The sequence below is a fragment of the Psilocybe cubensis genome, chromosome 4 (assembly GCF_017499595.1).
Source record: "Psilocybe cubensis strain MGC-MH-2018 chromosome 4, whole genome shotgun sequence".
In the NCBI taxonomy this organism is placed as follows: domain Eukaryota; kingdom Fungi; phylum Basidiomycota; class Agaricomycetes; order Agaricales; family Agrocybaceae; genus Psilocybe; species Psilocybe cubensis.
Window position 1 is genome coordinate 3814846 of NC_063002.1, and position 26925 is coordinate 3841770.

At 45.8% G+C, this 26925-nt stretch overlaps 8 protein-coding genes across 8 annotated transcripts; 2 read left to right on the forward strand and 6 right to left on the reverse strand.

Moving 5' to 3' along the window:
• Positions 1-7429: 7429 nt before the first annotated feature.
• Positions 7430-9508, reverse strand: JR316_0005402 (uncharacterized protein; the record flags this gene model as incomplete). Its single annotated transcript, XM_047891160.1, has 1 exon — positions 7430-9508. One exon carries the CDS (start codon positions 9506-9508, stop codon positions 7430-7432), a length of 2079 nt encoding a protein of 692 aa, XP_047750921.1.
• A 395-nt stretch (positions 9509-9903) lies between these two features.
• On the reverse strand, positions 9904-11080 carry JR316_0005403 (Protein-ribulosamine 3-kinase, chloroplastic; the record flags this gene model as incomplete). The annotated part of the gene is made up of 6 exons (XM_047891161.1): positions 9904-9963; positions 10022-10175; positions 10238-10320; positions 10380-10423; positions 10478-10497; positions 10557-11080. 6 exons carry the CDS (start codon positions 11078-11080, stop codon positions 9904-9906), a joined length of 885 nt encoding a protein of 294 aa, XP_047750922.1.
• A 195-nt stretch (positions 11081-11275) lies between these two features.
• Positions 11276-12698, forward strand: JR316_0005404 (uncharacterized protein; the record flags this gene model as incomplete). The annotated part of the gene is made up of 2 exons (XM_047891162.1): positions 11276-12176; positions 12232-12698. The coding sequence occupies 2 exons, from the start codon at positions 11276-11278 to the stop codon at positions 12696-12698; spliced, it is 1368 nt and encodes a 455-aa protein (XP_047750923.1).
• Positions 12699-13186: 488 nt separating this feature from the next.
• Positions 13187-14843, reverse strand: JR316_0005405 (uncharacterized protein; the record flags this gene model as incomplete). The annotated part of the gene is made up of 2 exons (XM_047891163.1): positions 13187-14644; positions 14721-14843. 2 exons carry the CDS (start codon positions 14841-14843, stop codon positions 13187-13189), a joined length of 1581 nt encoding a protein of 526 aa, XP_047750924.1.
• A 936-nt stretch (positions 14844-15779) lies between these two features.
• Positions 15780-16746, reverse strand: JR316_0005406 (Alcohol oxidase 2; the record flags this gene model as incomplete). The annotated part of the gene is made up of 7 exons (XM_047891164.1): positions 15780-15904; positions 15962-16052; positions 16108-16127; positions 16184-16407; positions 16463-16551; positions 16611-16671; positions 16727-16746. The coding sequence occupies 7 exons, from the start codon at positions 16744-16746 to the stop codon at positions 15780-15782; spliced, it is 630 nt and encodes a 209-aa protein (XP_047750925.1).
• Positions 16747-16904: 158 nt separating this feature from the next.
• On the reverse strand, positions 16905-18515 carry JR316_0005407 (Alcohol oxidase; the record flags this gene model as incomplete). The annotated part of the gene is made up of 9 exons (XM_047891165.1): positions 16905-16978; positions 17036-17125; positions 17176-17402; positions 17461-17588; positions 17700-17888; positions 17952-18055; positions 18108-18294; positions 18352-18416; positions 18479-18515. 9 exons carry the CDS (start codon positions 18513-18515, stop codon positions 16905-16907), a joined length of 1101 nt encoding a protein of 366 aa, XP_047750926.1.
• Positions 18516-22609: 4094 nt separating this feature from the next.
• On the forward strand, positions 22610-25630 carry JR316_0005408 (Transcription factor 25; the record flags this gene model as incomplete). Its single annotated transcript, XM_047891166.1, has 11 exons — positions 22610-22756; positions 22817-22876; positions 22925-23139; positions 23187-23578; positions 23642-23731; positions 23781-23934; positions 23995-24280; positions 24339-24481; positions 24550-25012; positions 25078-25443; positions 25520-25630. The coding sequence occupies 11 exons, from the start codon at positions 22610-22612 to the stop codon at positions 25628-25630; spliced, it is 2427 nt and encodes an 808-aa protein (XP_047750927.1).
• An 850-nt stretch (positions 25631-26480) lies between these two features.
• Positions 26481-26807, reverse strand: JR316_0005409 (uncharacterized protein; the record flags this gene model as incomplete). Its single annotated transcript, XM_047891167.1, has 2 exons — positions 26481-26707; positions 26762-26807. 2 exons carry the CDS (start codon positions 26805-26807, stop codon positions 26481-26483), a joined length of 273 nt encoding a protein of 90 aa, XP_047750928.1.
• Positions 26808-26925: the final 118 nt, after the last annotated feature.

A 26925-nucleotide genomic window follows, 5' to 3' on the forward strand; every position in this document is an offset into this window, starting at 1 on the left:
CCCTCCATCGGTTGAAGCAACTCCAGCCCAGCTTGTCCAATTTGGCTAAAGTGTGCACAGGCATTGGATCTCCGCTTACTCGGACTGAATCCATTGACAACTTTTTTATCAATAAAATCTCATCTGCGTCTTAAAAAATAACCATACCGAGCAGCTTAGTTTTAAATTAATCTCGCAAATAAAATGCGCAGCTGCCACAGTATAAAAGCCAGATCAGTTGAGGCATCGAGACCTCAGGATACCTGCCCCAAATCAGAAACCTCTATCCACACAGCATCTCAGCAAGCTTCAGCATGGTTTACAACTACGTCAAGACCTTGCTTTCCCTGACTCTCGTTGCGCTTGCCACAACGACCGTACTTGCAGCACCAGCTTCTGACCTATTCGGGTATCTAATTTATATTCTCTATAATTAATCGGGACTGATGTCGAATGAATCATCCTAAATTTCCCTATCCGTTCCGGATTGATAGGAGACCCATCGGATGCCCTCCTGATTTTAAAAATCCGGCATTGTGCGAAGCACCTGGAGTAAATTGAACAAGGTAAGTTTCTCGCCTCTTCCCTGTTAAAATTTTATAAACCACTGACAGCAGCATACAGTGTTTACAGCCAACGACTACTCCGATAATCCAGCTCACATGTGAATAACGGAGTGTTACATACCTTTGGACAAATAAACAGTTGTGGGCACCAGGAAATCAGCGTGGTTAGCCCGCGTGCGACCTATTTTTGCGTGCCACGCATAAATGCGAATCAGCAAATTTGCGTGTCTTTCACATGACTTTGCGTGCGAAATGCTACATGTTGCGTGTGCATGGAACGTAAACGCGTGCAGTGTTATTGTGGTAGCGTGCTAGTTGCGTGCAAAATTCCGTATAAAACTCACATGAAGAGTAGTGTATAGTAAGCTATTTTCTGCAAGAATTGTAGTATGCTACGCATCCAGTTGGACTAAGTAATTAATGGTCATCCTACTTTGTATGACATAATTATGACACGATTTTCCGTTGAAAATGCGAACATTGAGAAATAGAATTCTGCTCACTAGTCTCCGGCCTTTTCTTATTATAGTACTTACATTTTGCGTGTGCAAACATCTAAGTGCTTAGTGTCCAGATAAAATTAGTACAGAGCGTGGTAAATTTTACCTTGTGTCGTGGTCGGGTCATGGTCAAGTCGTGGTTTTCATCAAAACCAATGCCGTACATATTGATATTATTGTAGGATGGTCCCTCTGGCAATGGTTTCTCTAAAACCACGATTTTAATAGATGATTAAGAGTATAATTACCCCAGATAATCTAATTTTTTTCTGAGTTTATATTGGGTTGTCCACGGCAAAGCATAATGCTGCAGGATATATCTTGTTGTGGCTGTTTCCGGCACAATTACATTGATTAATTTGAAGCCGAAAATGCCGAGAGACTTTAGAAATGACGAACTCTGACAAATAATAATCAAGGTTGTGAGAGAGGGAACTGAATTTGGAATATGTCCATGCAAACCTCGTAGTACTGTGTTATTGATAAGAAAATCATTAGATACACCAGCATAAACCAAAGCCACAGCACAACCACACCAAAGTATGCTGTTCATACTGGGGTGTACGCACTAACAACTAAGTACCTAGTTACGAAACCTAACACTAATGTACGTACTAAGGTTCTGGACTTGCTATTTTTGTACTGACCAAAATCTGAAGCCAGACACTTCGCATTTTCAACGGAAAATCGTGTCATACCTATGACACGATTTTCCGTTGAAAAAGCGAACATTGAGAAACAGAGTTGTACTCACTAGTTTTGGGCCTTTCTTTACATTGTAGTACTTACATTTTGAGTGTGCGAACAGCCCATTGCATGGTATTCTGATAAAATTAGCACAGACCGTGGTAATTTTAAACTCGTGTCGTGGTAAAGCTGTGGTCAAGTCGTGGTTTTGTCAAAACCAATGGTGTACGTGTTGGTATTATCCTAGGGTGGTCTCTTTGAAGATGGGCTTCCCTAATACAGTTATTTTAACAGATATTTAAGGGCACAATTATTCCAGATAATCTGGAATTTAACTGAGTTTATATCGGCCTATCACGGCAAAGTATAATGATATAGTATTTGTCTTGCTGTGGGTGTTTCCGGCACATTTACATCGATTATTTTAATGCTGAAGGAGCCGGGATATGTTGGAAACAAAAAAATCTGAGAAATAATTACAAATGTTGTGTGGAAGTAACCAGGACTTTGTATAGTTCATGTAAACAGGGTATTAACTGTATCATTAATAAGAAAACCATTTTATACAGCAATGTACGACCACACCAAAGTACGTTGTTCAACTAAGGGTGTATGCACTAACTACTAAGTACTTCATGACGAAACCTGACACAAATGTACGTATCAAGGTTCTAGGCTTGCTATTTTTGTAGCTACCAAATCCTGAAGCCGGACACTTCGCATTTTCAACGGAAAATCGTGTCATATAGATCCCAAACAGGAACACAAATGCATACCACAAGATACTCATTTAACGAATTCATTGAGTTTCACCTTTTAATTTATTTGAGATCTTTCAAACATTCAACATTAATGCCAAAATGAAAGTTCAATCTATCTAATGGTACATCCGGACGTATTTTTGCATTAAACTACCCCAAAACGCATTATTTCGTACTAGCGTGCAAGACTAAACTGCTTGCGGGGCCATCGCGTGCAGATTACAATTGTTTGCGTGCCAATTGCACGCACTTAATTGGGTCGCGTGCTATCGCGTGCCGTCGCGTGCCATCGCGTTCACGTGGGAAAGTGGATCGCGTGCTGCCTGCGTGGTAAATGCGTGCAATTGAGTGCACCTAGCGTGCTGTGGTGTCACGCTGGTGGTCGTTCAACAACATGAATTGCATGCCAAATTGACAAAATTGTTGTTTTTCTCCAAGTTCACCGTTTGATCGGATATTACCGATCATAAACCGTTGCCGATTTTATTGCCGAATCTTGGTTGCGGAGTCGGAGATTATTGCGAGGCCACGCCGAGGGACACGGCATACCAAGCCGTCCCACAAGCTCATTGTTTGTATGGCCCCTCTAAACACCAAATTGTTTCATTGAAGTTCTACTGGTTCCGAGAGCCAAACACCTACACTTACCATGTATTGTAGACTGTTAAAGACATATATGTTGATCAATTCAAATACAGTATAGACATGTAATAATCTCTACATCCTAACTGCTTGATATCCGTGGTGGTGGCTGCACATGAAGTTAGTATAATACAAGGGCATACTGACAATACATTATTACACACCAAATAAATATAAATGAACGCTAACGACCACTGTTACGTTACAATCCTACGTGTGACACAGCTGTGACATTGCGTGCAGAACATATCAATATGCGTGCAGAACACAGTTGTTGCGCAAAAATGCGTGTCACGCAGGCACACGCAAAAACGCACGCACGCGAGCAGCCACGCTGATTTCTGTATGCCCAACAGTTGTTATTATGAGATATAAAATGCAGTTTGACATAAATTGCGACCTTGAGAACCTACCAATCATAGTTCAAATAAACTCAATTTCTGGTGTTTGCAGTTTGTGCATCCATCGTATTGTGGAAGAGAACCTAAGGGTTCCAGGACGGACCAAGGACCTCCGAGGTGGTCGGCCCATCATTGCTAGTACCTACAGGTTTGTGGACTTTGACGGTGTGAACATTGATACAACAATAGCATTGAGCAATACTGGGCGTCTAATTTTAACACAGGACATCCGAGACGTCCCGTGGGTCCATATGCCGTCCAGCGTTAAGAATAGGTTGAACAATGAGTGCGATGGAAAAGCATCATTTAAGTATTATTTCTTATCGATTTCTCCATATCTTTGCTCGATTACTTTACCCCTCCTTAAAACGTCATAAATCAACTGAGAAGCTGCCTCGTTGAAATCACCATTTACGGCTTTTGGTTTGCGCTCGGGTTGGCTCGTATTTATAATTGTGTATATCAAGTATCATAGAGCGCTGTTGCTTTTGATATTCGTTGATCATGATATCTTTAATCGAAGCTTTGATTATCTTCTCGTTTTCGCACACCGGCTCATTGTCGCATTATTTTGGCGGGAAGAAAGGTCCAATACAAACCCAAATCAAGCTATTTCTTCTTCCTACTGGCTTTACTAAAAAACGAAATATAACACATTCTTTGCTTTCCAAGATAAGGCAAATATAACCCATTGACTTGTCGACAAGCACACGGTTAGTGGGACCGAATAGCTTGGCGGGTTGTTTAATAATACCATATCGTTTGCCTGTGAGTCTTGAGAAACGACCGCATGAAGTATGTATACAAATCCCACATGGGCCAGATGTAGCCTCGAGTATAAAACCAGGCAAGCCAGGTACTTAACATGGTCTACGTTCAATAGTATTCCTCAAAACCTTGCTCACCATGACTCTTGTCGCCCTTGCGGCTACAACCGCACATGTGATACACTGTTTCTTATCATAGTATGGAACATATCCAGGTGCGACTGCCATCAACCGAGCGTCGAGATCGGTCGAGAGCAATAATAGGATCATGGATGATGGATATCGATGACCATTTACCCCCCTAGCGCCACATATCCGCATTTAGTCAACGCATACACAAATTTAACCCCAACTTACTCAGGGTGAATCACTTGACGGGTTTTATATCAATAACTTCTCATTTGCGCCTAAATATAAACTACATCAAGTATATTTCTGTCAACGAATTTCTCTCAAGATGGGGGAAGCCTGGAGTATAAAACCAAGTTAGTAGAATCGTTAAACACTCAGGATAGCAGTCGCAAAGCCGGCCATTTTCACAGTACAACCTCACATACATACAGTAAAACTCGCGTATATCACGATCCAACATGGTTTACTACATCAAGACCTTACTTGCATTGACTCTCGTCGCTCTCGCGACTACTACTGCACTTGGGGAACCAGCCCTAATTCCACCGTAGGACATCTAAAATCTTCATGTTGTTCACGCACTGACGTTGAACACGTCAATTTCCGCGTTCTTGATAATTTAGTATTCGTTGCAGAGAATTTCCAGACGGTCGCGTCGAATGCCAGGACCCATGAGGGAAGACATGTGTGTTTTCCTTCTTTCCTCTGTTTACATGTACACTTATCTGTATAAAGTGGTTAGACCCGAAAAAGCGAGTTATATAATTTGGTGCACATTTGACAAGGAGGATTACATACATTTCGACAACAAATAGTTACTTATGTGATGAAATTGAACGGAATTCAAAGAAAACCTCAGCGTCCAAGAGACTTGCAATACACGGAGATCATCTCTCAGAACGCTGATGTATCCCTTTGGACAATACTAGCTTATTTTGTCGACGCTGTTTGGCAAGTTTGTGCAATTCTCATCCGTCAATATATGTCTACGCGTACGGGCGCAGTCCTTTATCCTAAGGTGTTTAAAAACCACCATACACTAATTGCGCTGATATCTTACTAGTACCAAGTAAAATAATAGGACGGTTAACGCATATGGTACCCCACTTAAAAGGAGCAATCCAAGGCCCCTATCATATACCCTTATGTCTTCAAAGTACACAGATTTAGCAAATTTGCTTACTCACCCTTAAGGCTGAGTCACTCGACAGGGTGTTTATCAATAGCTGCAACAGCCAACCACCTGAACTGCAATCGAGACACCAACCCCTGAAATTTACTACATCTGAAATGCACCATTGTTCCAACGTAACTGCCTTCGAATAACTACCCATTTTATTTCACTTATTTCCAAAGTTTGCAACTGTCAACCGACCTGTCAACGGTACAGACTATTTTTGGGCGTCTATTTTGACAACAACATATTTACTCGTATCAGGTGTATCGAGGGGCTCCCTAAAGTTATCTTCCATTGCCAACTAGGCATGGTGACTCTTATGAGTTTGTTTGAAATCGAATCCTTAGTTTTCGAAGAGTAATAATAGGGCACTAAACGTTGACGACGCCTCTTCTCTTGGATGAAGTAATCCGCAGACCCGTATGTCTGCATAACTTATTAGAAGGTACACAGATTCAACACCCCGTTTGTTGTCACTGAATTACTGAATTATTTGACAGATTGTTAATTAGCAACATGCATCTGAGTTTGAGTCTTGGAAAATAACCACACCGAGTAGCTCTGGGTGTGAGAAACTCCTGTCGAAGAGATAGGCTTTCAATATAAAAGCCAGACCAACTGATTCATGAATACCTCAGGACACCTACCAAGAAACCAGCCAATTCTATCCACGCGCTCACAATTATACATTAACATAACACTCATCAAGATATCCAACATGATTTACTACGTCAAGACATTGCTCGCATTGACTCTCGTCGCTCTTGCCACCAAATCTGCGCTTGGGGCACCAACCCCTCAAAGGTAATACACATGAATTCTTCTTCGTATTCAGCTACTGACGCTTGAGTAACATCAATTTTCGTGTCCGTGACGATTTAGTGTAGATGACTGCTTGAATGATCCGGCGGTATGCGTCCCAAGGCGAATCGAATAAGTGGCATGTATTGCTTTTCATTACTCTGTTATAACCATATAACTAATTGGTTCCGTCTCTGTAGCCTACATACCGCAAGGCAGTTATACCGTGCGCAATTAAACAGTTTCTTAGCATAAGCTATAGAATACAGTTTGTTCCAGTATTGGCGATAAAAATGGATGTGAATTTTGTGAAAGCCGCTGAACAAGAAACCACTAAAGTCAGTCGTGTTAACGTGTACTCGCATCTAGGAATTGAATAATGAGACCTTGAGGGTTAAACGATAAATTGTTGAATGGAGTCTGAAGAAAACTCAGAATTTTATTGTTATCAGATTCGATTACCTATTAGTACCACTTGATGGGGTCTACTGGTGTGCTATACACATCGATTATCTGAATTGTTTTTCTGGAAGTACAAATTCAGGGGTAGGCAAGACACTCAACATCATGAAATCAGCGCGTTTCTCGACGCAGCATGGATACAGCGCAAACCAGCTCTCAGCTGCGGGGCACTAATTATACCTGTATACTGAGAAATTGGAAGTCGAAGGGTGAAAATCAACCTAAGTGCTCATTCCAAGTTTTTGCTACTCAACCGAAAGAAAGAGTACGCATCAAACTTACAACCAATTCACGAAACTGATGCTACATTCAATTAAAAGTATTACAACCTAGCCATGTACGATAAATTACACAAGAGTTAACAGTGATGACGACTGAGTGATGATGTTGGTGAAATACCAAAATGAACCCAATAAAAAGCGACCACAAGGGGAAGAGAGAGTTGAATAAATTTTGTTGGGGTTGAGGTAGTCTGTGATGAAATAAAGGCGAATCACATTTGTGTTTCAAGATCCATCGATGAAGTGTGTTGTCCATATCCCCATCCCATATAATTATCCGCCCAACATAAGGCGCTCAGCCTTCTTCACAGCTTGTTCCACCCTCTCCTCTCCAGCCATTCCATCCATCATTGCCTTTCCCTTCGCTTCGCCAATCCCATCGACAGCCCAAATCGCGCGCAAAAGCAGCCTCTCCAAGGGCACGAGCTCGTATTTGAAGTCCAAAGGCTGCGGGCGTTGCACATGCTCCATCATGTGCATCGTCGGCACTTTGCACAATGGGCCCGATTCTGCTGGATCCGGTTTTGGGGGCGAGGTTCCGTCAACAATTTCATTCTTGTGCGTGTCCTTCCCAGCCTCTGGCCCTAAAGAAGATGCTGACTCGTGTTTCGACACTCCCTCCTCGTCCTCCTTCACATCCCTCCACACCTCACTCTTGCCCCGATCCGGATACACACTTCGACCCACCTCCCACTCCCTCCTCGAGATAAGGAACAGCAAATGATTCACAAGCCTCATCCCGAGAATCGGCTTCACATGAGCAGAAGGCAACCCGAGGAATCTAGACGTCCACGTCGCCGCATTTCTCAACCTGGGTTTCGGCTTCGTCATTAACTCGAGGCCAGGCCGCCACCCCAGCCCGTACTGCCCCTTCATGCCTGCCACTAACTCTGCGGCGTCCGGCCTGCCGCTCCCTGCCTCATACCACACCCGCCCCACGATCGCTTTGACAATGATATAGTATGTCTGATGTGTAAGTATGTTTGCACCGCCGTTCGCGGCGAAGATGCGGAGCGCGACGAGCGCGCCGGCGTAGTCCACCTGCGCCATGAATGCGCGCAGGATGACGTGCAGTAGCGGCGTGGATGTGTACACGCGGGAAGAGGAACTCGAAGACGCGGTTGTCGTTGATGTTTTCGAGGTAGGAAACACCCTGATAAAATCGTGAAACAGCTCTCTCGGCGACATAATCCCCATTCCCTTGTACCTCGGTGTCGAATTTGCCGCATCAAGTCCAAACGCCCGATTGCGCCCCATGTCAGTGTACATCTTGAACAGGGTCGCGAAGGTGCTCGTGCTGATGCGCATGAGCTTCTGTTCGTCCGACACAGACGCCTCGAGCTTGCTCACTCCCCGCAGCGCCCCATATGCCCTGAATGCCGCGTCCCAATCTCGCAGCGCCGCCTCGTGCTTGACTACCTGCTCGAACAGCCGGCCGTTCACCTGTACCTGGTGCGCGCTCATCTGCTCAAGCACCTTGTTATACGTCTCAGCGTATTTGGGGTCGGAGGAGAAAGTTTCACGCAACGCCTTGAGCAGGGAGAGATACGCAGAAAAGATCTGGGTGCGGGCGGGGCGTTCGACGTGTGGCTGGGAGGATGAGGAGGGGGAGTGGTACGCCGCAAGCATGTTGTGTGCGTCTTGGAATTTTCCAGCGCGAACTGCGGCGCCTACGAATGTGGGGAGCATCTTCAACGAGGGGATATACCCTTCCCGCACCTCGCGGAACGCCTCGACGAACATTGTCTGTGCCTGCCGCTCGTTGTCAATTCCATAGCTTTTAATCGTCACCAACAAATCCCTCAACATCTCTTCCGTATACTCGGGCTCTTTCACAATTTCCGCTATCATCCTTGCGCAATCGTCTGGAGGGTACTCTGCAGAGGCAGCGACCAAGACCAAAAGCTTAGCCACGGACTGGTTGAGCAGGGTGTAGCCCAAAGCCTCCATGCGCTGCATCACAAACAGTGCGGGTGTTGTGCGACATGTGCGGATGAAAAAGTTGAGGAAACCGTCGTAGATGATATGTGGAGCATGAGTGAGAGCAGCGTAGTGCTTGAGCACCTTTTTGATGGCGTTGATGTCCTTTAACCGATGCGGAGGCAAATTTTCGAGGGCTTGGAGCGCGTCCATGAGGATGGCATTGGGGTCGCCGTCGACATCGATGTTGTCCTCATTTTTAGTTTTAGTTTTAGTTTTAGTTTCTGTTTCTGTTTTTGCTTCGCGTGTTGATTTGGAATTGTCCCGACCGCTGGTAGTGTTGATGAATCGACGGTAGTATAGATTAGAATTATAACGATATATAGAGATATAAGCAGCCTTTGGACAAAGCAACCTTATGCGATGCAGCATAAGAGCTCGAGCATGGGGGTCGTCGACATCGACGTTGAGGGAAAAGATGAATTCAGACTCCGATGAAATTTTGACTTGCGTGGTGCTCGCGTGGTAATATTTCCGTCAGTGTCTGCATCATAATGCAGGCCCGGGATTATTGTAGAAATCTTACATTGAGATTGGCCACTGACTATTTGTAGCTTCACCGGTGAGAATGTAGACTAATTCAAAAGGAAAAGACATCCAGAGCCAATATGTCAGGAAATGCCAAATTTTAACGAAGCAAGAAGGTACAAAAGCGAAAATATGCTCATTCTATGTTCTAATAGAGGGAGCAGGCACTGGCGCCGTATAATCTTGGTCATTTCATATTAACAAAGCATGTAAGGCGATGCAGATAGCCCCAAGCTTTATCATAACTCAGCTCGAAGCAGATTGTCCATCTTTTTTTCTGCGCTCCCAGCGTAATGTCCCTAAACAGTGTATCAGTCAAAACCACTCTGTCATGTCTATGATTAAGTACACACGCACTCTAAAAATTAATGTGTGATTGAGGTAATGGAACAACTCGTATAAATCCATGCGCAGGTCGTACTGATGTACGGGTTCTGACTTTGGCCGGTATTGATGGTACGTGTCATAAAATTCGGAAGGAAATCCTCCGAATATTTTGGCGATGGAAAGGCTACCAGTGAAGAAAGGGATCAGTTGGGACGAATAGAACGCAAGCGAAAGCACTGGGCTCACTCGGCTTCGTTGTGACCGTAATACGAGGCGGGGTCAAAGATGACTGGTTCTCCTGTTTTCCTATCGACACCCGCATTCCCACTCTGGATGTAGATAGAACAGGTTGATTTAAATGCAAATTTATACAAGAGCAAGTTCTTACCCAGAGGTCACCGTGCAAAATTACTGGCTTAATAACAAGGGGGCCTTGGCTTCAGATTAGCACTATTGAAAGATCAATCTTTTGGTCGAAAAGTGAACCTAGAAGCTTAGGTATGACTCTTCACCAAAGTAAACGGTCTTGAGATATCGAAGTAGTATCAGATATCTCGAAACTTACTCTGCCTGCACCCGACGTCCTTTCTGGCACAGATGCTGGTATCTCCCTTTACTCTCGAGTTGAGACAAAAGGTCACCAACCATAGAAGCATAACATTTATCCCAGGTATCAAACCATCCATTAGAAAGCTTTGTCACACCGCAGTAAGTCGGAATGGAAAAGCCAAACCCCTCCAGCGAAGCATGCTCCTCAGAGTGCAGCTCAGTCGCCATCCGTTTCGCAAGAGTTTGCGCCGCCTTGGAAGAAAGCGAGCCGATGTCTTTGTATTCAGATATGAAATACGGCTTCGAGATTTCTAGAGTACCCGAGGATATAACTCGAGGAGCTATCCCTGGCGCTGCTGCGTTCATCAACTTCAGAGATAGGGCTTCGCCGCTGTACTGCGCTGCTTCTGCAGGTGATCCAATTTTAACAAAGTAAGTAGAGCCTGAAGATGCGGTAACACGTGGTAGTGATCCGGAAAATGTAGAAACCGAATCTTGTTCCTTTAGCTTTTCAAGAATGGCTTCAGGAATATTGGACATGGTGGTGATGGTATTGGGGAAAGGGGTATCATCAGTGACATAATCTTAGGTCACGATTGTGACTACTGTGACAAACTCCTACACGATCAGTTGTGGCAGAAAAAGAACTTTTTGAACGACAACATCTTCGGCGCTTAACTTATGCTACGCTGCTATCGCCCATGGACGACGCTATGTAGAACCTACCCCTTTCAGATGCAATCTATACAACGCAAATTTTCAACCCTCACGACATTCAACCATGACCTGATCGAATTCACCAACCAACCAATTCTCAACCTCTCAGCGCAAACCTATGCGCATCTACGTGTCTACTTCACGCCGACAACCATCAAGGGAACCAAGTTTTTCTATGTAGAAAAAAGAAATATTCCTTTCCCCGATGGAACCCGGGGCTTCTTTTACTACCGCCAGGACCCACGGTTCCCACTCATCGACGGCGCGGTACGCTTCCGCGTGGTCCCACCCGACGCCGACACATTCGACGCACCAGGAGCCGAAGACCTACGCACACCGGACGGTAAAACATGGCAGCGCAAACTCTTCTTCATCTACCTCCGCCGCGACAAGACAGTGCTCGACAAGCTCGAGGCGGAGAAGCTCGTTCACCGGGACGCACGGTCTCTGCACCTCACCTTCGTCAAGCGGTTTAACAGACAAAAAAGTGTGAAGAGGCTGTTGGCAGACGAGACGTTGTCGGACAAGGAGAGGGAGTGGGCAGAGCTGCGGGCTCAGATGGTGAGGGAACGGAGGGACTCCGAGCCATTGCCACGTCGTCCGAGGGCGCCATCGACGCGCGGGCGGGGCCGTCCACCTCGTCCACACCGGAAAGTCAAGGTTAGACCCGACCCAGCAACGACCGTCATCCCCGCTGGACTAAAACGCAGGAGAACGGACGAACGCGTCGCACTTGAGTATTGCAGATTGTACACACCCAACGACACATTCACCATCGACCTTTCGCGCGTTTGTCTTTATCTTCATGTTGGTAAGCCCAACACCCCTATCGACACACGCCTCGATATATACTACATATTCCGCGATAAGCGCGATATGTACACACAGGAGAGCAGTCATGGCGTGGCGCCGTATTCTGGTGCGTTTGTTTCTTCCTTTTCCGTTCTACTTCATTTCCTACTTCCTAAAATTAGTAATCGATTTTTTTATGGATTTCATAGTAGTACAATTTGTGCAGTATGGAGCTGACTCATATCCCTCCCCAGGCAAAATAACCGCCCGCTTCGAACTCAAAACTATGCCCGACTCCAAAAACCAGCCGCGGACATACTTCTTCATCCGCGTAGTCGACATCCTCGAACCCATCATCCCACTCGTGGAAGGATACGATGGATTCATTGACAAACCTGTCATAGGGCGTTTACTAGGGCGACAGTCGCAACGGAGCGGGAAGGGTAAACGAGGGGCGGATGCAAGTGTAAGCGCGAGCGGCAGTCCAAATACAAGTGTAAGTGTATCAGGACGCAAGAAAAAGAAGGCAGACGTAACGGAGGGAGAGTATAGAGAGGACAAGGCGACGGCGTTCTGGAGGATGCCTGTCGAGTCCCCACGGGGCCAGAAGCTGCTGGCGCTATTTGAGGAGGCGGGTGCGAATTCTTGAATACTATCGTAACTGCTTATCTTACTACACCTGTAATATTTGTATATGTAGTTTTTTGTATAATACATTGAACAGCTCAGCTTATCCGAATGTCTGAGAGCGTTAGGGTTCGATATTTGTTAATCATCATTTTATTGGCATAGTAAATAGCAACGGCATACTTGTAAGAGCATATGAGCATGGATTGACGAGTAAGTAATGTTTGTACTCGATATGAAATAAATGCAAAAGTGGGAGATGAAGGATGCTGGTGTAAATGGGATTGTGATCATGATGTCGTTACAGTGAAATGATGTCGTTGGTAAGATTGTGTGTGGAAAAACAGATAAAAAGATGAATGATGCGATGAATCGAACCCAAATGCAAAGATGGCGATGATGATGTTGTACAAATGAGAAAAAAAAATGCAAACGTGTATGAAACTGGATTGAAGATACTCCCGGAGCCGATTAAAGATATGTTGATAAAAAGATTTTGAAGAACAACCATCACATGCGTAACCTCCGCCTCAACTCGAAGATCTCCGCGGGATGCAGCCTCTGCACATCCGCGCATTCATTAGGGTGCGCAAACACACAGTGATCGCGGAGCGTGTCCCAAGAAGCAGTAGCCGGAAAGGTGGTCGCTGCGTGCTTCGCATTAAGATTGGGACTGCCACCAGGGGATGGGGAGGCAGATGCAGTACCTTTTGATTGCGGTGAGCGTGTGCCCAATGTTGTCGTCCCCTTGGACTTTGACGCGTCCAGCAAACATGCTCTGCATACCAGCCCGCCGTCGACGGGGAGATACATGATGTCGACGTGTGGGAATGTCCCTTTCAACACATGTGGCGCGGTGTTTGAGTTTAGACTCCGTGGCATGGCGCCTTCGTTATAATTGTGTGGTGAGGCATCGCTCTGCATGAGCAACGACTGGACAGGAGGGAGGAGTGTCTCAGTATGGACGTGGATAGCGCCGTCGCACGACTTGCGCCGCTTCACAGAAGCATACGGATACATCGCCGACGCGGATGCGGATGAGGATGAGGAGGTCGACGAGAGGTCGTCGTACGAATTCGACCGCGAACGCGACTGCGAAGAAAAACCGCTCGAGCTCGCAGACGACGAATCGTCGCTGAGAGCTGAGTTAGGCGGCGCCGTGCCTGTGCCGCTACCGTTTGAGACTGAGCTCAGGGGAGGGGGAGGAGATGCGAAATGCTGCAGTTCGGGGCTCTGGATCCCCTGGAGAGGCGAGAGAGGTGGGGAAGATTTGCGCAGTGGGCGGACTGTACGGGGGCTCCTGCTAATAGAACCAGGAGACCGGTTTTCCATACCAGTTGAACTGCCTGAGGGAGTGATATCGGCGTCCCTAGTCCTCTTTCCGCCTCGTACAGCACTGACATCCGCATCCACATTGGCGTTCGGAGACGAAGGAGATCCATCCCTCGACATGGAACTTATATTTGACACCCCACTGTGGCTAAAATTCACTTGCCCGGTCTGCTGCCCCCGCATTAGCTCGCCGACCTTTGCCCTAGCAACGTCGCGCTCCCGCATAACGCGTACGCACACCTCGTGCAGCCGCCTCTTCTCCTCCTGCTCGTGCATAAATAGCGCCATACACACCGCGCGGATTTCGGAGAGGTCCGCTCGCATGCGCGAGGCATGGACGGAGAATGCTTTGTCCAAGGGACCAGCAGTTGCGGATGTGGAAGTGGAAGTGGGGGCGTTGGTCGTTGAAGAGGTATTTTGTAGGGGGGTGGTGGGTGAATATGTATGCGGTTGAGGCGCTGCACTGTTGGGAATCTGGGTCCTCAGAATGGGATGATGATGGCGTTGACGCCGTGTCGGCCCTGGTCCAGGCGCAGCGTTGGTCGGTAGACAAACTTTCCTGGGTGGTGTATGTGGAGGAGAATGAATAATCCTCAACGTTGGATTTCGGGTGTCTCCCTCTGATAAAAGGGAGTTCTATTCGGGCCAGAAGGGGGGCGTGTTAGAATTCCTGTTGAAGAGAGTGCGACACGGCTAGCGACGACACGCTTACCGGTATTGGAGGTGATATTGTGCCGTTGTGGGCCATGGTCATCGTCCGATTATACTCGGATTGGAGTTTCCTTGGTGTCATAACCGCAGTTGTGGATGTGGATGTAGACGAAGTAGGGCTCATTTGCTTCGTGGGCAACAATAACAAATGCACGGAGGTAGAGGCAATTGGGTCGTGACGATCGGTCGTTTATTGTCCTGTATTGATGTAAAACTGTTTTCCTGAGAGTATCCAACCAGTCCCAGCCCAGAAGTGATAATCTTTAAAGGAAAAGGGGCGAATGAAGATGTGAATGGACAAGTTGGTTGCAGACAGACGTCTTGTGGGCGTAGTATGTGGATCAAAGACACTGCACATACGACGGACTATGGCTTTAGTATTCCACTGTAACAATATCCAGCAGCCGAGCTGTCATCCTCGCCCCTGGTGAGGCTCAGCGAAGCCAGACCTGGACAATAAAGACAATAAGCTGACCGTGCCAATCGCGGCCGTAAGCCTTCCACGCGTTCCAACGAAAACAAAAAAGGAGTCGCCTGTTGTACGTACTAGTTTGTGCTATACATAGCTAATCTGGAAGGTGATATAACAGAATTGGGATCCCCGTCTAAGTTCACGAGAACAGCAATTGTCCTGAGAAGTATTGGAGAAGACAATAATACAGGCGAAGTTCCCACGTATTGATTGATTATTGAGGTTCGGAACTGGATGGTACATGGTCAAATAAGTTCTATGACAGTATTATCTCATCTGCGATGTCACCAAAATGTATCTGTGTGAAGTGTACTGCTGTGGAGAGCAAAGCCCGACAGTCGTTGAAAATTGGGACAATGGGCATGATGAGTGTCAGAGTCAAGGCGCAACTTCGGGAGTAGCCAGCCAATAACCGGGCATAGTTACTCACGTGATATCCGTGACTCACGCGACTTCACTGTGACGTCATTTACGGTGCAAGAAACATAAAATTGTGTTATCATAGTCTTCAACGACCGATGAGCACCACAAATACTATCATTGATTCATAGAAGTCAAAAGTACATCTAAGCTGGTGGTAGAAGGCTCTCACGACCTTGCCGTTACTCCCATAATACCCAGTTCATCCGCGATTATGACAGCTGCTTTCTCCCCAATAGCGATGGCAGCGCTATATGTGTTGGCGGAAACATTTGCGGGGGTAATACTACAGTCTTTTCAAACATGATCACTCAAGGTATGATCCCAGCAAATAAAGAACCGAAACATACCGGCAACCTTCAGGTTTTGAGTACCGTATACGTTTAGTTTGGAGTCAACTACACCGTTTTGCTCCCGCGGCTTCATCCCGCACGTTCCAATCTAAGATTATTCCCTTAACTCGAAGGGGAGAATAAAATAATAGAATGTAGCTCACTGAGTGCCAACATGTTGCGACTATTCATTTAATCATATCAAGCTTTTGAAGATAAGATAAATAAAAGCTAACATACCTGTTAATTTGAGGTACTCGTCAATAGCCATATCGTCCTCTTCAGTGTACACAATTTGTGGAGCGTCAATAGGTACAGGCATGGTCTCCTTGCCGATAGCGGCTGCGCTTCCGGCAGGGAATTTTGGATGTCCGACAGCAAGCTCCCCTCGGAAATACTTCATTCGTCGAGCAACCTCACAGGCTCTCTTGTACCCCCACGCCAAAACAGCCAGGTCAGCACGCCTAAGAATAAAGTGATAGATTGTGAGTATATAAAGAGCTATAATAATTTTCTTACTCCTCTAGAAAGCCTGGGAAGAAGTCCAGTGGCGCATAAAGATCAGTTCCCGAGGTGGTATGAACATGTCCAGTGGCGAGAGGATGTGTCTACGTAGATGTAAGTAAAACTGTATCACAGTCTCTGATTAATCACGGAACAGACTTACTGAGAAATAGGCCACGTTGAAATATTTGCCTCGTGGTACTTCTGGATCAAATCCGACGTATCTGTGTACAAACAGTAAGACAAATGCTGTGATATGCATACGACTAAAAGACAAACGCCGCTAGTGTTGCCATCATTAAAATCGGTTTGTCAGGCTTATCCGCGTAGTAGGATTTCCATCTTTCTTAAAAACCAGCAGGTATTTCTTTGAGTTCAGTTTCATTGGGCCTGAGTCTGATGCCGCTATCTATGCCACTATGAGGAAAAGTGATAAACTCGGCAATGAAGTAAGAGGCTAATCTTGGATACCATCTACGTCCTTGTTGGCGAATAGTCCTTTCCCTTCTTTTGTCCACTGATCTGCTAAGGCTAGAACTTTGTCAAAGACGAGATGTAACATTGCCCTTTATAAAGATGTATACATACTCTGCACTTCATTTTCGTTACCACGAAATACTAAATCCATTGTGGTCGCATTTTCACTGGCAAGGTAAGAAGTGAAAATTGCATTATGGTCTAAAAGGAATATCAGTAGGTCCTATAGCTTTTTTGTAAATATCCTTTACCCATATAATTCTTTCCTACACCGGGCAAATTTACAAGCTGCTCGACTCCATTTTTCTCCAGAATTTCAGGAGATCCCACACCCGAGCGTTCTAGAATGGCAGGAGATCCGAATGCTCCTGAAGAAAGAACCACAAGGCGAGCTGCTCTGACAGAGATCGGCTCTACAGCTCCTCTAGCTCTGCCTATTGTGTCATCCACATATTCCACTCCGACAGCTCGAGTACCACTGTCGCTTGCAGGATTAGTGACTATGCTTTCGAGTATTTCAACCATCATTCACTAACTCGAATATGACACGCAGCACCTTGGAGTTTGTCTGCACAACCAAGTTTGGGTGCTCCTTATTGTAGATGTACCCATGAGCTGCATCGGATCGTCTGCCGGTGATAGAGTCAATATATCTAATAAGCATCTCATCAGATTGTCCATATGAAAATCTAGTGGAATTTTACCTTTGTAGAGGCTATCATCGAATGTACTTGATTGTCAAACAAGGCCCTTCAGGATATCCATAATTACTCACGCTCCAGGAATTTAGAGACTTGGAACTGAAGTCGTTGATATCATCAGTTGAGCCACGATCATCCTTGAGAGCTTGACCGACAGATATCATTTCTTCACCCACGTTGTTCCCTGCAGAGGCGAATGATATTTTAATTGGTCCTGATGATCCATGCGCCGGATGAGTGGGATTAGGCTGATAAGTTTCTGCCTGAGGTTCATTAAGTGGCAATGGATCAAAAGGAGCTCTTTAAACTTTTTTCTAGTCGATTACCTTGTTCAGAAGGGGAATTATTTCCTTGGATCCCCACCCTGTATTACCATGAACACTCTCCCAATCGTCAAAGTCGGAAGCAGCTGGTCGCGTGTACATGAGGACTACGACAAGTTGTATATTAGCATCAGAACAACACATAATAAAGAAACCTACAATTTATGCTTGATCCCCCGCCTACAGCGCGCCCAGATGCGACGATGTGTGACCGTTCACCAGTACCTTTGCCACCTTGTCCAACATGAAAGGATAGTATAGGTTTTTGAGCCAGAATGTTGCTGAAAAATCGGCCTGGTTGTACATGATAGTATAGGTCCTTGGAATGGGAGCCTGCTTCCAAAACCTGTTTATCATGAAGATATTGTGACACCCCGCAGCTCGATCAATAGGACAACCATACTAATATTTTCAAAGTTGGGTCAGCATCTGCGAGCCGACCTGCAGTAACACAAGCACTGGCACCGCCTAGAGAAGAAAGTGCAAACTGTAAGCTTCTCCGATAAGCAGGTCTTGAGAAAGCACTGTACCACCAGCAAAAATGACGTCGTAGTAGGTAGAAGACATGAGATTGCGATATTGAATGCGTTTGGTGTGGGATAGACTGTAGCCCCGTAGTATTTATCTGAATGGTTCTGTCAAAAATAACGCTTGTGCTCAGGCTGCTGCAGTTAGGATTTCATTTTAATGTTGTGACGTCGCAAAAAACGTCCAACAGCACTATCAAACCGTGTATCGTGCCTTCAGCGGATAGTTTGGTTGGGTAGTGTTCTCCAATGGACATTTCGGACAGGCATGGTATCCTTAGGTGACTTATCGACTGGCTACTGTGCCTTAAGTGGATATTTTGATGTGTACTTAGTAACCTGTGAAGCTGGATATGGTGGTAAGATGGTAGCATATCGCTCAATCAGAAGACAGGACACTGGCCACAAGGCCAGTATCTTGTCCAATAGAATTCCTTTAATGATGTGGAACTCGCCTGGGGTTTCCGGGCTTCCACTGTCCGGTTCAGTTGGAAATGTTGGCCTGTATCACTGCAACATCTTCTCCAAATCGTTGACCCATCAGATGCTACCTATGACCGATTTTAATCATGGAAGACTTTATTAGCTTTCAATCTATCTCGAACAAGTCATTTTGTCAATGTACATCTGTCCAAGCGCCACACATAAGGTTAATTTGGCACCAACGTTAGCTGCTTGCAATAATTTCTTTAGGTGTAAATGAAGTGTGGTTTTAAGTACGTAATACCGTTGCAAAAAAACAAGATTCTAGCCAGCTACTTCTACATTTAAGTAGTACTCAATCAGCGACAGCCTTCTCTTTTGGCCTCGCAGTCATTCCCTTCATTACGCCGGGGGTTTTTCAGCTTCCATTTGACCCCTGCTCCTCAAGTATCAGTGCTTGCTGCACCGCTATTGTTCAAGGCGTCCACGCCCTTGATAGCATCGGCGGCGAGTAAATTTCAAGAAGTTGACGTGCGTGTTGCTGACTGACTGATCCAACTTCTACGCAATTGGAAACTCATTATTTTTCCCAGAGGGGCGATAGATAATTGGGGCATGTTGTTTTACTATGGTATATGTGTTCTCTGCCTCATTATTAGTTTGGTTCAGTAAAAATTGAAAAACAACTAGGATGAGCTCTTTGGCATCACAAACAGTTGCACTTCTTGATCAAAACCTACTTCTTAATCAGGTATAAATTAAGATAGAAGTCAACCTGAGAACGGTAATTTGTTAACTGTAGAGCAGTTTAACGCCAGAAATGGACACTAAATAAAGTCTAAGAATTAACGTGTATCGCCGTATCATTCGACTTGCAGAACGATGCCGTTATTGCCGCGCGTAGTATTTGGAAATGCAACATATTGAAGCTTTGCAATTAAGCTACAATGGATAGTTGACTCGGCAATTTAGTATATACGGTCACCTTGAAGAAATTTTCCTTGCCGTCAATGTTGTGTGGGAAACCCATACATATGCGTGGACCAGATCGAATCACCGAGTGTTCAATCGCCTATAAAAGGTAGATTTATTTCCTCGATAAGACCAAGTCCTCATAAGAGACATTAGGCTATTGAAAGAACCTCCCAACTCAGACATGTACACGAATCGCAGCACCGACAGTCGTCTCGTTGAATTCCAGAGCACAGGTCGAGCTTTTCATTGTTGTAGGTTTATTCATAGGAATATTTTTGTGTACCATGTCAATGCTTTAGGCACCTTCAAGCCAAGTAATAAGAAAATGTCAGTCCGTAACACAAAGCAAATAGGGTCCTAGAAATGGTATCTAGATGCGGATAGTCTACCTTCCGTTCCCTTCTTCTCATTTCGGTTTTTCAGTCCTATCTAAAAAGGCATTGGTGGGGTGATCGAATCCCCAGCGCTAGCAGCTAAAGTAGGAGAGGGAAATGGAGGATCTTCCGACAGACTGCCAAAAGCCCCGTTCCCCGTTGGCCCCGTCCTGACGTTGGTGCTAGGACCGAAGCCGAAATTGCCAGTGTCAGCGGAGGCTGTTGCAGCGGCTCCGTTGGAATCTTCCGAACTTTTAGTTGAAAACGCCACAGCGAAAGGAGGGAGGCTAAAGTCCCCCACTAGCGGCATGGTTGGCGTCGGGTTTGGAGTTCGATTAAAGTTGCTACTGTCACTGCCGATACCAGAATCCGGGCTTGGAAATGGAATATTGTCAGTGAGGTTAGAGGATGTGATTGGACTATTACGTGTATGGTTGAAAGGAGGAAGCGGCATCGAAGGGAGGGTGAGCGTGTCGTTCGGTGAGCCCGATAGTGAATTGGGTGACGACAAGTTTGTCGGGTTCAGTGAGGGGAACGTGGAGTTCAGGAAGGATGATACCGATGATGCGTTAAATGCATGGTGTGTGATGTTCCGCAGATGAGCAATGGAATCTGTGAGATTTATTGCTGGTGTTCCGAAGGGACCGTTATCAGTCCGGTGGCCGCTTGGTTGGGTCAGATTGAACGAGGGAGGTTCAAATGGGATGCTATTTGTGCTCGAGTTACTGGACGAGTTATGGGATGGGAGGTGAGGGACTCCTTTAATTCCACTGTCATGCGCGGTTGAGTTCACCGTTCCAGCAATGCAAAGAACCTGAGAGGAGGTCGTATTGAGTCGTCAGAGATAGCGGAGGGAATGTCGATGAGTAGCAAGAGAAATAACTCGCCTCTCCTGGGTATATGTTTGTACAACCCATGTTTATATTCGGATTATTCTTGTAGAGAATATCCAAGGGAATTCCGGCTAGCTTCGCGATAGAGAAACAGATATCTGTTTCCTTGACGATATGCACTTTGGTGCAGTCCTGTCCTTTTAGCCCAAGGCACAACGTCTACATGATTGTGGCAAAATCATGAGTTCGCAATTATACTTTCCTCTTGAAAAACTGGTTTATGCTTACATCGCCAATGACCAAGTTAGTACAACCACTGTTTATCTTCTTGTTTGCATTTGCAAGCTGGTGTCTGTAGGGATTGATGAATTGAGTACTTGCATAGAGAGGAAACATGTACGCACGTTGAAACTCCTTTGAGTGCAGAGATTTTGTCACAGGTATCCCCTTCAATGACTTTGTATGTACGAGTGCAATCCGATGCGGATTCAAGTATTTTTTTGTGCGCTTTGTGAGCGCCTTCCTCAGTGTTAGCGAGGGCGGTGGCTGAGACGAGTGTTGGAAAAAAATTTATGATCAGGACTACGGAGACCTACCGAACAGCGCTGCAAGATAGAGTGACCGGATGATCATATTAAAGGTATCTGGAAAGGAAAAGTAAGCAACCCACTTCTCATTGCCCCGAAGCTTTATGACGAATCTTAGTGGCCTACGTGTTGAACAGTGATAGGTTCACTTGTCCCATACACAAAAGTATGTAGCCCAAAATTCTACCTATAGTGTCTCCCTGTCTTGCTAAATCTCCGTCAATGAGACCTAGAGTGGGTCAATAGCGCGTAGATTTTAACTTCCCAGGCTAAGTGTGCACCAATCTTGAATCCGACTGCGTACCAAGATCCACCGGATGACTCAAATTCCGAATCATTATTCGGTAAGTGTGCGCAGTCTGGAGTATCCTCGATTATAGGTGATATTAGCGTGCTGGCCATTCCTGCTAGAACAACACCCGATAGTTGACGCCGGAACCACTGTCATCTTGTCTCGCTTTCTGTGACGTGGCTAGCCAGTTTGAATACTTGCTTCATTCGGAGACATGCAATATTTCGTGATTGGTTTAGATCGTGGTTGATTTGGTATACCTCTCGGTATAGAAAGGGATCTCAGGAGTAGAAAGTTTGGCCATAGTTTACATTGCTTAAAGTTAAAAAGGCGGCAAGGTCTACGTGATGTATTTTGACAAAATTCGGAGTCTGAATACCACAGTGCCGCAGTCGGGATATCACGTGGAACAGTTATGACGCATTTGGCATTTCGCGGTTCCGGTGAGAGACTCTACTTCCTCAACGCTTTGTGTTGCCTCAAATTTCTTGAAGGTGGAATCGTTGTCGGAAGGAAGGGACCAACTTGAACTACAAAGTAATCTATATTTGGGTGGCTGAATCATAAGCAGTGAGTTGTGGCTCTTTCAAATTTCCCCTGTGTCACTTGTAGTTCGGCTTTTATTCTGGAAGATTCACGGCGCTACGTAGATGCCACCCAGACTGAACAAGAGGCAACAACGAGAGCTAGAGGAGCTTGAAGCATTGAAGTCTGTGAAGCCCTCAGATGTACAAGAATCAAGCGATGAGGATCTTCCTGGTCCTTCTCAGGGACGCAGTGGTGGTGCATTTATGAATGTGAAGGCCCTTATCTTATCTCATTACCGATATATCTCGACTAATGATAGGTGGATACAGCTCCTTGCACCGGAAGATAGTGAAGAGGAAGAAGAAGAAAAAACAACGAAATCGAAAAAGGTACGCGTTGATTGTTCTGCTATAGAATCACTGCCGATGTAATACCAGTCAAAGAAAAAGAAGAAAAAGGCCATTGCGACATCTACATCTGATGCGACCCCTCCTACCCCTACTCCGCCTCCTCCTGCAGCAAAAACACCTAGAACAAGTACACCCGTTCCCGCCCTCAAAAATGAAAAGAAAGCCCAGAAGAAGGCTCGAGCAAAGGAAAAGAAAGCTGCGAATGACGAGCTAGATCAGGTGCTCGCCGAGCTCTCGATACAGTCCGTGGTTCTTTACATTCTCTCATCAGTTGAATGACCATCTCTAGGTATCCACCGTCCCAAAAGATATCACAATCTGCAGCTGGAAAACAATCGCTCGCTGATCTTCTCTCGGTTTCACTGCAGCATCTAGATGGAGAGGCCGAAATGAGACGGTTCTTCGGATCCAGGGTAGTACAGGCTAGCAGAGAGGAAGGGCAGTCAGCAGGGCGGAAGAAACCTCCCCCCGTTAAATCCAACCTGACCCGACCTCAGCCCAGTTGGTGGGCGGCGAAAGGCCGTGAGGGTCTTTCCCTCCATGCTTATACGGACGATGAGACTAATGCCAAGCTCATACGACAAAATTGGACACCCATGCAGGAGAAGTGGTGGACTGTGGAGTATAGTAAAAAGTACAAGAGTATGACCAAGGCTTTTATGGATACTGTTCTTTCCGGAGGTGAGTACGTCATTTTTGCAGGTCTTCACTTAATTCAAATCATCACTTTCCATCACTCTGTAGACCCTCAAGGATTTTGGGACCTTCTTGGAACACTGCCGTGGCATGCAGATACACTTCTCCAAGTGTCTGAAGTTTATAGACATCGAGACGGTGAGATCGAATGTCATTTTTTATTAACGATGTACTGATGTACATCAAGAGCACGCTCAGGCTGTTGATTTTGTGGATAGAGCGCTATTTACGTATGAGCGCGCTTTCATCGGCGCGTTCACCTTTACGACGGGTCTTAACCGACTCGACTTCGATAGAGTTGAAAACAGACCATTTTACCTTGCCCTACATCGTCAAATTACGTACGAATTCTATTTCTCTCTTTCGCTGATGTTCTGACCTACAACTTTTGTTACTGGAAGCGACCTTCAACGTCGTGGATGCGTGCGTACTGCGTTTGAGTTCTCGCGTCTGATGTACTCCCTCGATCCTTGGAATGATCCTCACGGAGCGTTGTTGCACCTGGACTTCCTCGCGACCAAGGCGGGAATGCACCAGTGGCTTCTTGATATGTTTGACGTTTTCGTCGAGAGGCAAAAGCAGAATGCAGAAACGGAAAACATGCGGGCGAATCCTTCACTATTACCTGGATGGGTATACAATAGAGCGTTGGCTTTGAAAATCGCAGAAGATGCAGCCAAAAATCCTGTAAGGTTATCTTATCAAATGATCTGCGTTGTGCTCACTTGTGCTGTTATATATATAGGACCATACTGAAAGCACACTGGCGCTTAGAGAGGCGGCACGGGATTTTCCGTCCGTCGTCCCACTCCTCGCTGATAAGTTGGATATTTCCCTTCCCGGGGAAATTCGTGGACATCGTGATTTCAAGATCTTGACGGATTCATCGTAAGTACATACGTGCGCTCTTCATACCACCCAGGCCTCATTGTGAATTTTTTTCGCCTAACAAATAGCTCTTTGCCGCCTGCCGAAGGAATTTTACATCTGCTATCTCATCTCTATGTCCAACGCTCTTCGCCAATATGGAAAGATCACGCTGGGTGGTTCGAATCTACCATAGCAGAAGAGTTCACTCATCTCTCCTCTGGAGCACTGCCATCAACCGAAAGACGAAAGGCTTTCCTTGGACAGTACACTAACCGCAATCTCCAATTCGCCGTTTACCGGCACATTATGGTTCTTGAAACGTCGTATCGCCGCTTGTTCTCGTTTATCCCACGACAGGTGCTTGAGGCCAAGTCACTGGCGTGTGACCCACTTCCCCCGCCTACGGCTGTGAGTCAGTACGATGAGGCGTTCTTTGGCGGTGTGGATGATTTGTATTCGCCACGGCTGAGGACGAGGAGGCAGCGTCAGCTGGAGGAACGGAGGTTGGCGCAGCTCATGCCGGATGCAGCCTTCCGTCAACAATTACAGGTCAGCATCCTCTCTTCAGAATCTTGTTTCTCATTTTTTTATTCATCCATTATGCGTGATCTTAGGGGTTCTTCGATGCCAATCCCCACTTCGCGGAGAGGTTCCCAGGGGGCATTCTCCAGTTCGCACAAATGGTGGGTCAGCTGCCGGCTGACGTCCTTGAAGATATGATGCTCGTTGAAGCTGCCGCTGGAAACGGAAATAATAATGCAATGCCCGGAGGATTCGACGAAGAGGAAGGAATGGAAGATGATCGTGCTGGATTTGCGTTTGCTGAAGTCAACTTCAACCCTGCACCACCTGTTCCGGGTAATGTTGCTCATCACATGCCTGCAAATATAGACCAGGAAAGGCATGAAGACTTGAATGAGGAGCAAGGTGAAGAAGCCGCAGAGGATGAGGATGAGGATGAAGATGAAGAAGAGTACTCGGTGAGCTCTATTTTTGCGTGTGATGCTTGTTCCTGCGGTTCTGATGGATCGTTTATTTTACCTTTGTGTCTTTCAGCCCATGCCTAGAGTCATACGCAACATCTTGGGAAGATTGTGGGGAAGGAATCAACCCGAGGAGTCATCATCTGAAGACGAGGCACCATTAGATGATACAGGCGTGGATTAGCTTTGTGTTTCAATTTTTGGTTCAATGACAATTGTTTGTTTAATCTAGGCATTTTTGCGGTGTGATTTGTATCCGTGACTCGGGTGAATAGAATTCAAACCGGATGCCCGCTTTTGTTTCTCAAGGTGATCACCTAGCTATCGAACAAGAAATAGACCGCTCCTTTAATTCTTCAACATACGACAATTAATACTCATCAGGTACCGGATTGTCTGCGTTCCGCCCTCAATGGGATGTTTTGTTCAGATTTTTTCTGTAAAAATAACTTTATCCCGTTGACCAATGCTAAACATACCTTTTCCATCTGTGCAGAACAACGTAAAGTTTACAAATTTCACAAAATCAGCTTTTTACAAGGCATGTGAATCCGCTGGCGATTGGAAGACTTGGTATTGTCCAGAAATGAACTTCAGGCTTCAATTATACTTCAATTTTGAATTCAAAAGGTATATAACCGTGGTCGTCTCGACGTTGACAGTCTTCAATAGCTTTCCGATATACATCATCTGAAGAATCAGCATTATGGCCAGCATCTTTCTTCGCTCAGTTGCTGTTGCGGCTATTTCCTGCGGCAAGTGAAGAATATTTCAAATTTTATAGACTAAGTGATGCTGATTCTGTGCTTATCGACCAGCTGTCACATTCGTCAACGCTGCAGCCTCACCCGTCTGCGCAAGACATTACACTGTTCAACCTGGAGACATCTGTAGCACGATCTCTATCAAACAACATGTTTCTACGTACGTCTATTTCGCCGATGTTGTCTGTATTGTTTTGCTAAACAGCAGGTTGAAACAGGTTCCAGCTGCAGAGCGTCAACGCAGGAGTCATCGACTCCCAATGCCTTAATTTAATTCCTGGAGAAGTACATATTCCTCTGAAAATCTGTTTCAAAAGTTAGTGACACTTTCTCCTGCTTAACCAGTCGCTCTGCCTTGGGCTCGTTGGCCAGGACTGCACGGACCTCGTCGTCGTCGCGGACGGTGACAACTGCTTCGATATCGGTCTTAAGCTGGGCATTCCGGTCTCCACTATTCTTGCCAACAACCCCAACGTCAACGCGCAATGCACCAACCTCTTCATAAATGAGGTAAGTGACTGCTTTAGTTTCAAAATATCAAATAAGTTTACCGAAATCTTGGACTTCCCCACAGTCGCTTTGTGTCGATTCAAACATTATCAAGTATACCACTCCCACATTTTGATGGGATGTCGAAATGATACTGGCGTCTTTGGACGAGACGTTAATTCCCTAGTCCACCATGTAATCAAGTCAAGAGAATTACTCGTGTATG